Below are 9951 nucleotides of genomic sequence, written 5' to 3' on the forward strand. Positions count from 1 at the left end.
ATATTGAAACACACTAAATACAAAAGTTAAATACAACAGTTATATACAATTGAAAAATCATTTTAATTAATTGGGTTGATAATGATGCATGTTAGAATTGATTTTGTTGAGTTATATTAGGAGTGTATCACGCTAATTGATATTATTTCCGTTATTAGACAACTGGACATACCTATTTTTAAGGTGATTGTCGTTACTGTATTCATGAATACAACAACGCGAATACATGTGAATACATGCGCGTACAACTGGACTGCCTTGAATTTAGGCGTTTTTTGCTGCACGTATAGCTGGACTATCCTCATTTTAGGCGCTTTTTGCTGCTGTATTCATGAATACAGCAGCGCGAATACATGCGCGTACAACTGGACTGCCCTGATTTTAGGCGTTTATTGTTGTTGTATTCATGAATACAGCAGCGCGAATACACTACCGTAATAATTAAATAGTAGTTATAGGAAGTAATTATGTAAATGATAGCTATAGAAAGTTAATAGCCACTAAACAATAGTGATTTCTAAAAATTTCTATATTTTAAAACAAATAAATTTTACAAGTTGGGTCAAACATTGATTTAGCCTTAATGCTAGGGTCTAGGAATCATCATATAATATAAGATTCTCCTTAAAAAGCTAGAGTACTACTCCATAAAACTGATTCTTGAAAACACGTGCTTTAGGCAGGAAGGGAACCCTCACATCCATTTGTCACCGCCGCCTGAATATTCAACTGTAAGGGCCCTGCTTTCTGGAAGCTGTAGACTAGTCAGTCAGTACTCAGTTCCAACCCTTTTCATTTTCTGCATACAACTTACTACGTAATTCTTTTCCCTTCTCTCTCATAATCCCAATGCTTAAAAAAATCCATAGAAAATTCTTCTAAGTACTTTCTATGGTACTTGTCAAATGCAAGCAATAATTCTCTCACTTTTACTCTGATAGATAAGGGATAGGATTGTTCCTTTTAACCCAATGCAGATGACTAAGAGCTGAATCAAAGGTGGTAAGGTGTAGGGATCTTGAAATTTCTTTTTTGGGTATCTAAGCAATGCTTCTTTCACAGCAGTTCAAGTTTCAATTTTTTAGCCACCATACTTCTCATATAACTCATTGCAAAAGCTCAAAAGTTCCAAATTTTAAGCAAGTACTCAATAACCCCACTCTGGAAGTATTTACAGTTAGGTGTGTAAAGCACAAACGTTTAGCTGTCTCTTTGAATGCAAATGAAGCTAATTTTTCAGATGAACAATGTAATGTTGAAGAAAAGATTGAAGTGGCTCAGGAAAAAAGCTTTTGGGGTGCTGTAAGTTTGGTTGTAGGTACTGCTGTAGGGCCTGGAATGTTGGGATTACCTGCATTAACTGTAAAATCTGGTCCACTTCCATCAACTATAGCACTATTATTGACTTGGGTATATGTCATTTCCTCTATCATTCTTGTAGCTGAACTTAGTTTTGCTGCAATGGAGGAAGACGGGGTTGATGAAGTTAGCTTCACTAGTCTTGCAACCAAGACATTAGGAAGTAAAATTGGTTCTTTTGTTGCTTTGGTCTATGCTTCACTAACTTTTGCTTTGTTAGTAGCTTGTGTTTCAGGGATTGGTTCAATTATTTCTCAGTGGTTTTGCAAAATTAATCCTGTTATTGCCAATGGACTGTTTCCATCACTGGTTGGACTAGTTTTATGTTTGTTACCTTTTAAGGTTATTGATGTAGCCAATAGGTGCCTATGCATTATGATGCTTTTCTCCATTACATCACTTGTAGTAATTGGACTGTTTGTTGGGAGAATGAATATTGTAAATTCTTTTGGATTTGCTTCTTGGAGATTTTCCTCAATCTTGCCTGCTATTCCTGTGGCTGTGCTTACAATGGGGTTCCATGTAATCACACCTTTCATTTGTAAAATTGCTGGGAATACTGTAAATGATGCTAGAAAAGCAATAATTCTAGGTGGGACTATTCCCTTAGTCATGGTTGTATCATGGAATTTGATTGTTTTGGGACTTTCTGGGAACAATGCTTCATATGTCTCGAGCGATCCGATCTCACTCTTGCTCTCTGTTAATTCCTCTGCTCTACCAGCAGTTCAAGGTTTTGCATTTTCAGCATTGGCTACTAGCTTGATAGGATATGCAGTTAGCTTCCCGAAACAGGTTGTTGATACCTTGAATTTGATCTTCAATAATTCTAGAGGAGTAACAACTCAAGGTGAAGTAGGCAAAGTTGGATCAGCCACTTTCAAGTTGGGGCAAAATCTTGGAAATGCAGGGGAAGTTTCTTATAGTGGAATCAAGAGTGATAATGGTTCGGAAATTAGAGGGAAACATGGTTTTAAATCTTTGCAAAGCATTGTGATGCCTTTTATTCTAGCTTTGCCAGTTCTCATTGGCTCTTTCTTTCCCTCTACATTTTCAAGAGCTCTTGATTTTGCCGGGATTTATGCAAACTGCTTTCTGTTTGGCATCCTTCCTCCGGTGATGACATACATTTATCAGTCCAGGAAAAAGCTCAGGTATGCCACTACTAATTATAGAAAGATACGAGAATCGATAAAAGGAAGAGACTATGCTATAGAAATAAGAAACCAATTATGATTTCAACTCATTATAAGTTGTCTAATACACAGCAAAAACAATAGCATGAAATTTTACTGACATTTTATGTGGTGTTAACTTTTCAACAGGTTAGGCATCCTACCAGGAGGGGATGGTGTGCTACTACTACTTTTAGCCATTGCTGTTACTCTAGCCATTTGGCATTAGGTGGCTAAGTATGCAACTACTTCTGTGCTATACTTGTTCCCCGTTTCTTGAAGGTTCAATGGTTCTAGACCAAAATCTGGACTTACTATGTGGTTACTTTTGCACGGGAAACAGATGAGTCAAGGGTTCACCTGTTTGTGGAATGTGAGGGCTAGAATACTTGTATGGCTTAAGTGGCAGCACCACACAGCTACTATGTTGGAGCAGCATTTGGCAATGGCGGATCTACGTTATGTATTTTTGGGGAACCATTGCTTTTGGGGACAAGCAGAAACTGGCTTCTGTTGGTATTAGAAGATTGATGCAGTCTTTGTTATTTTAGTTGGTTAATCTTTGAGTTGTTAGGACCTTTGTTTTTCACTCTAGGGAATTGAAGAAACTCTCCCGTGTGCTTCATATTCTCTTAGTAGTAGATTAGCATTGCTTTTTGTTCTACTGGTATTGTTTTGAGACAGCTAGTTGTGTCTATCTAGCTGTGGATTTGTAACTATTTACTTGGTGATTAATAAAATATCTTGATTACCAGAAGGGAAAAGAAAAACTCAAATTAACAACACTCACTAGATTATTCACAAACAACATTTGATGCAGCAAAATTTAATTACATGGAGCAGCTGTGTCGTCAATCAGTACTCTCCGGCCAGTCATTGAAATTTTGCCTCTTTTTTTTTTATTTAATTATAAACAAAGCATCAGTGCTTACCACTAGTACTACTACTAATAACAATAATAGTATTATAAGTAAAATACACTGATATACCAACACAGAAAGTAGATAACACATATAGGAATAATGACGCAAGTGGTGATTAGAATAGCAATGTTAGGTTTTGATTTTTGTTCTGGAAAAGATAGAAAGTGGTCTTTTTATTGCTTCCATAAGCCAATCGCAACTACTGATGTATTGTTTTACTGTTCACATGGAAAACTATAACTCTACTTTCAATATTAGTCAGTATTTAAACAAAACCCAGGAAAATACACAACTGGACCAGGAAAATGATTCAAATTTTTTTATTAATAAAAGCGGAAACTACTAGTGCTAATATCATTGATCCAAAAGTATGCCACCTTGCTGAGTAGAAATACTTGTTCCAACTTTCACCTGATTGAACTTGGTCCAAGGGCAAAGTCCAGAGATGATCCTTGTTAGACTTGATAAAATATGCAAAGTACTATTGAAAGAATTATCCAATTTAACTCACAAGCATACCATTCAAACAGCACGAAGGAAATATCTAAAGAAGCACAAGAACATAATCAGGGGAATCCAACTTTGGACAACTCAGTTTTTGCAATAATAGTTGCTTGAATTTGGACAATGTGAAAAAAGGGGGTTTATTAACAATTCCAACAAATCCAAAAGGAATCCATTATGATTCCACATTAGAAGTTAAAAATGGCTTTCAGCTTTAAGGGCATACTTCAACCACATTGCAACCTAGTTTAATGAAGTAATTGAAGCAGAAGGTTCTTCTCAATTTTTCTTTGCCTTCTGAGGCTTCTGCTTTACTGGAGGTGGAAACAGAGCACGAAAAGTCCATGCAGCCATTATTGCCCCTACGAAGGGACAGATCCAGTAGACGTAAAATTGCTCCCATGTGTTGTGCCAATTGTTTATGTACGCCCAACCAAATGCCTGCAAACAATCAGCTCAGTTACGAACCGATTAATAAATTATGCAGGCAAAAAATGAAAAGAGCATAAATTGCTACAGCAGTGTCTATATGTAAAGCAGCATGTGTTCAATAAAACATTTACTACCCTTGGACTAGACATGAAAGAGTCTCCATTTCGGAACATTCCAAAAGATTTGACACTTTGAGTTACTCTCTAAAAATTCAATTTTACATATTTGTAATTACAAGAGAAAAGGTTCAAAAATTGATATAGGGGGAGCGTCTGTGAAACTAAATAGTGTACAAATATGGATAGCGTTCAGTTTATCAAAGAGTAGAGCTAACAATATCTCATCTAACAGCCACCAGTTGCTATCACTTTGGAGTACCAAAAATAGTACAGAAAAGGATAATTTGATGATTACTTGCATATGAAATTGATATTGAAGAAAAGAAAAACTTCCTTCCCTGCAAAAGCTAATATCTCCTAATTCAGTGTCCTACAGCTAGTCGTCAAGCTACACAAATTAACATGCAAAAGGTAATACTTATATGCAAGGAGAACTATTTAAGTTCAAGGTAAGGCATAAGATACCCAACTAGGAAACTAACGGTTGTTACAGAAAATGCAGGGTCATGTGGTTAGCTTGGTTGGTCATCTTTACTAGATTCTTGGATTGGACTCATTCCCATCCCACAAAAAAGAAGTAGCATTTGAGATTTGCAATGGCAGAAATGATTGCAACCAGTCGTTAGCCAGTAGAATCAATGCAAATAGAGATCTATGATTTGTGTGACAAAGCTACCTAAAAAAGGCAACAGTAAATCGCAGCCCAATACAGCAAAGAAATATGATTGCTTAGATCGACGGATAACACAGTTTAGGTTAGAGGACAAATGGTACGTAATGTTTGTCTAAATCCATTTTCCATCATTATATTATTCCATGAGGATGAGGCAAATACATGCATACACAAGGTTCAAATAGTTAATGTTCCCTAAATTAAAACAGTTCAGATTGAAAGGCATATGTTCCTAATATTTTGTTCTTTGGGACTATGACCAAAGAATTCATTCGTTGCAATGTAAAGATATGAAAATAATGAGTAAAATGAAAAGAGCTTATCGAGAAAATAAAATATAGCATCTACCAGACAAAGTTTCTGCTCATATAGAAAGTTATTCAACCAAATAGCAAGAGATACACCTTGGTGACCATAGAGAGCTCCTTTTATTAACAGCCTAGGCAAATCAATTTCAGAAGAATCTAGCATTCACGCTCCAATTGTCCAACCAACAAACCATTACTAAACCAAATGGAGCACATATCCATAAGATCATCCAATTTTTACCATAACTCACATTCCCAATGTTACAATACCAAATATAGATGCTATAATGATGTGTACTTCAGATAACAAGCAAATAAAAAACAGGTTCAACATGGAAAAATCACCAAGAAATGACTCAAATTTAATTGGTCCTCTTCCAGACAAATGAAATAGGTCCAAGCCAAGGAAACTTTGGAGGCAGGTAAAGGATGAGATTTAAGATGGGACTGAAGATCTATTATGGTTCCAAGGCACTAATTTGAGAGTTGAAAGGGTCTTGTTTCCAAGAGAAGTTAGCTTATAGGTATTGAAACAATAGCGATAAATTAACAACTTTCAGTCTTAGGCATCTCTTGATTTAAAAGAATTAGATTGAACTTCTCTCCCCTTCTATTACAAGTCATGCCACCAATTTTACCTCAAACCACAGGAACTAATTCTGGCTCACTAATGTCAAAAGAAGATGTAACTTTCCAATCGAGAAGAAGCGAGATAACAAGTAGGATTCATGAATAAAGACAGTCAAACACAAATGCACAAGAGAAACTATCAAAACGTTATACATTCTGTGTATACATTACGGACAAACAAATGGTACAACGTCAGCCTAGAGTAGCAGAGAAGTTCAAAGATAAAATAATGCAATAAGCTCCAAGATTTAAGACTGGAAAACAAGAGCTAGTACAGTTCAAAGGTAAAATAATGCAATAAGCTCCAAGATTTAAGACTGGAAAACAAGAGCTAGTACTTACATTGGCTGGATTCATAGACGGTCCAGTGTATTTTGAACCTGTAACTACCATGGTAACAGTTGACATTGCAAGTAACCAATTCTTTAGAAGTGCATTTCTAGGACCCCTCAGTACAATAAGAAAGACCAGAAAGGTCATTGTGAAAGTCAAGATGCCCTCAGCAATGGCTCCGTTATGCAAGTCAACTTTCAATGAAGGCCCACCTAGCATGTGCTTGTACTGCGTAGGAATAACCTCCAATATCGCCAATGCACCAGCAACTGCGCCAGCTGCCTGTAACAGTACCCAGACGGTTAAGAAATATTTTCGAAATATCAAGAATCGGATGGTCATTCTTACAGGTAAATTTTTGCTCCTTTCTAATTTTTCTGTGGTGTCAATTTGAACCAGATGCATTCTTGAACTGAAAGTTTTAGCAGTTCTTTCACGGAATTCTTCAACTTTTAATGAAACTGTGTTAAACGAACTATGAAATTAAGCAACTTTATGTGCTCTATCTTATTGAACTCTACCACTAATAATTTATGTTCTTAAGGAAAATCAAACACCGCTAATGTGAGTTTAGCATCAGCAGTCTCATGCATAGATTAAAAGGAGGGAAGAGGTAGGTTAACGGCCAACTTTAAACAATTACGACATGATGAACTTTCTGAATAAACGGATTTCTTTCCATCATCCATCAGTACAATAGCTGCCTGCCATAATTATAGGCACCCAGGCTGACAAAGTTAAGCAAAACCATATAGACAGCAGGCTACACCTAGCTTAGCCTATCGGATATCAGGTTTAGAAAGAGCTTCTTTTTTGCTGATATTCCTTTCTCTGTATAAAGTCAAGTAACCCCGTTCTCGGGCACAGCCCATTGTAAAAGTATAGTTTCACTGGAATGCTTGGTTGAGAATATTCTCCTATTAAAATAAACTTTTCACTCAGGTAAGGCTACAACCATGAAGCCGTTCATATTGCCTATTCCTTATAAAAGAAAATATATATAGCCTATTCCTTATAAAGAGGGAAGTAAATCTTTTTAGGGCTTCATATAGCCAACCCCAACGAGTTCAAACTGATGCTTAGGCAGGGGCGGAGCTAGTAAGAGGGGAGGGGGTTCAATTGAATCCCCTTCGAAAAATCATATTGTATAAATATTTTTTTAATTATATATAAGTTGTTGAATCCCCTTGCCATCAGGGAAAATTCTAGCCTAGTGGTAAAGAGGTTCAAAAGTCAATATCAAATTCCAACCATGACATTCTAGTAAAAAAAAATTCCTTGCTCCGTGACAGGGCTTAGGGATTGATTGATTGATTATTGAGGAAATTAAAACTCTACTTTGATTATTATTCAAAATTCAAGTACGTAACAAGTGGAAATTACAAGTATTGAAAAGTAAAAAAGAAAAAAGAAAAAACCTGAGCAGGAAATCGAGCGGCAACAGAGAAGAGAGAGTCCGTTCCAACACCGGCAGCATAAAAGGCGGCCGTACCAGCAGGATTAAAAGCGGCACCACCCAAAGCATCACCAATAATCCCAAACACAAAAAACAGAATAAAGAGAAGCACAGTAGTAATAAACAGAGTAGTAATTCCTTGAGCAATTCCAAAAGCAGAAGCAATTAGGTAAGTGAAAACCCCAAGTGTTGATGAACAAAATACCCACATCGATGTTAACACAAAATCAGCCACAGCTGCTTTTACAGCACCCATTTTTAATGAATCAATCGGCTGTAGAATTTCGTCAATTATACTAAGGTACTGAATACTGAGATGATGATCCACCTAATATTCAGCTAATGGGGATAAGGACGCATAATTTTAAAGAGAGGGATTGATTCATTAGAAGTATATTTGGTAGGGAATTTGGTTTGTTATGGTTCTTTATTTAATAATTACTCATATTCTATTTTGGGTTTATCTTGTTCTATTCGATAATGATTTGTCCGCTAGAGTTTCGATGGAATAAACTACGGACCAAAAGTATTTTTTCATTAACCATATAGTCCGTGGAATTCACTATGACTATTTCAGATTTGGTGTACTACGTGCTCCAAAAGAATAATGCCAACGTATTAAAATAAAAAGGACTCGCACATTATTCCGTTAAGAGTAAATTTAAACTATTTACCAAATAATAGGGATATTTTTTGCCCTTTTTTATTTTTTTTAAGGGAAACTATCAACTATGTCCATTTATAAGTAACTTCTAACAAAAATTGATCAATTCATAAAATATTACTAGTATTAGCCAATTAGCTATTTGTAGCCAAAAAAGTTAAATTTTTGCTTTCTTTTGAGTAGGTGTATTACAATAGATTGGGTACATCTTAAGGAGTTTGAATCTCAGTTATGGGATGATTTGGTGGAGTTTTGAGGTGATTTGAATTGAAAATTCGAAGTAGAAGATGAACATGAAAATATATATATATATATATATATATATATATATATATATATGTGTGTGTGTGTGTGTGTGTGTGTGTGTGTGTGTGTGTGTGTGTCATTTGTGTATCACATACTCCTATGTATCATATTTATATCAAATGTGTATCACATGTATATCCATGTATACTTGTGTGCGTGATACATTCGTGATATATGTTTGATACATGTGTCGCAGAAGAATTTTTTGAACTCGATTTTAACTACGAATGTTGAATCAGTTCAAATCACCTACAATCTTCCTCAAAATTTGTATATTGACTCATCTATATGTTTTCAATGAATTTCAACCATATCCATTGGAAAAAAAAAGTCTTTTTTTGCTTAGATTTTTAGAATCTTATATATATATATATATATATATATATATATATATATATATATGAGAGAGAGAGAGAGAGAGAGAGAGAGAGAGAGAGAGAGAGAGAGAGAGAGTATTTTCTTTTTATCCTTTTCTGAAGCTAATAGTTTTAGATAGTTGGCAAGTTCTACTTTAAAATATGGAAGAAGATTTTTGCGTGTGATTAATTCTTGGAGAGAAAGAACCTTATTTATTTGAGTTTTCAATTTTTATATGTGCTTGGCTTGTTTTGGTAAATCTATAATTAATGGCTAGAGATTGGTAAGTTGGAACTTATTTGAGACATTTTTGTGAGATTCCCTTTTTTAATTGTGTTCAGAACCGACTAAACTTTAGGGCTCGGGCTCAAAACGCCAAACCTCTAATTAAAGGTAACTAGATTACGTCTATCTCACTGTATCCTTGTGATTCAAAGGTATGAAAGTGTAAGAGAGGGTGAATTGTAATTTTGTTTTTTCTTTTCAAGGTAGTCGACTAAATTATTTTCTAGTCGACTAGACTTTTGATATGAGATGTAAACTAAATATAGAAAAATAAACTGTAGAAAATAAATGACTCACGATGTTTTATATTGGTTCGGATTCAGAATGAATCCTACGTCCAGTCCCCTTGGGTTGCAAGGGTGTTCTCTTTCAAGTATGAAGTTTCTTGGTACAGGATGGTTGGTGTTGTTATACACCAACAACTTCG

At 35.4% G+C, this 9951-nt stretch overlaps 2 protein-coding genes across 2 annotated transcripts; one reads left to right on the plus strand and one right to left on the minus strand.

The window, feature by feature from the left end:
- Positions 1-634: 634 nt before the first annotated feature.
- Positions 635-3304, plus strand: LOC107811654 (uncharacterized). Its single transcript, XM_016636620.2, has 2 exons — positions 635-2513; positions 2685-3304. Exons 1-2 carry the CDS (start codon positions 1048-1050, stop codon positions 2761-2763), a joined length of 1545 nt encoding a protein of 514 aa, XP_016492106.1. The 5' UTR covers positions 635-1047; the 3' UTR covers positions 2764-3304.
- Positions 3305-4038: 734 nt separating this feature from the next.
- Positions 4039-8368, minus strand: LOC107811655 (aquaporin SIP1-2). Its single transcript, XM_016636621.2, has 3 exons — positions 7875-8368; positions 6466-6738; positions 4039-4402 (listed from the first exon to the last, which is right to left on the minus strand). Exons 1-3 carry the CDS (start codon positions 8166-8168, stop codon positions 4241-4243), a joined length of 729 nt encoding a protein of 242 aa, XP_016492107.1. The 5' UTR covers positions 8169-8368; the 3' UTR covers positions 4039-4240.
- Between the last annotated feature and the right edge of the window lie 1583 nt (positions 8369-9951).

The sequence above is a fragment of the Nicotiana tabacum genome, chromosome 15, assembly GCF_000715075.1.
Source record: "Nicotiana tabacum cultivar K326 chromosome 15, ASM71507v2, whole genome shotgun sequence".
Lineage (NCBI taxonomy): Eukaryota > Viridiplantae > Streptophyta > Magnoliopsida > Solanales > Solanaceae > Nicotiana > Nicotiana tabacum.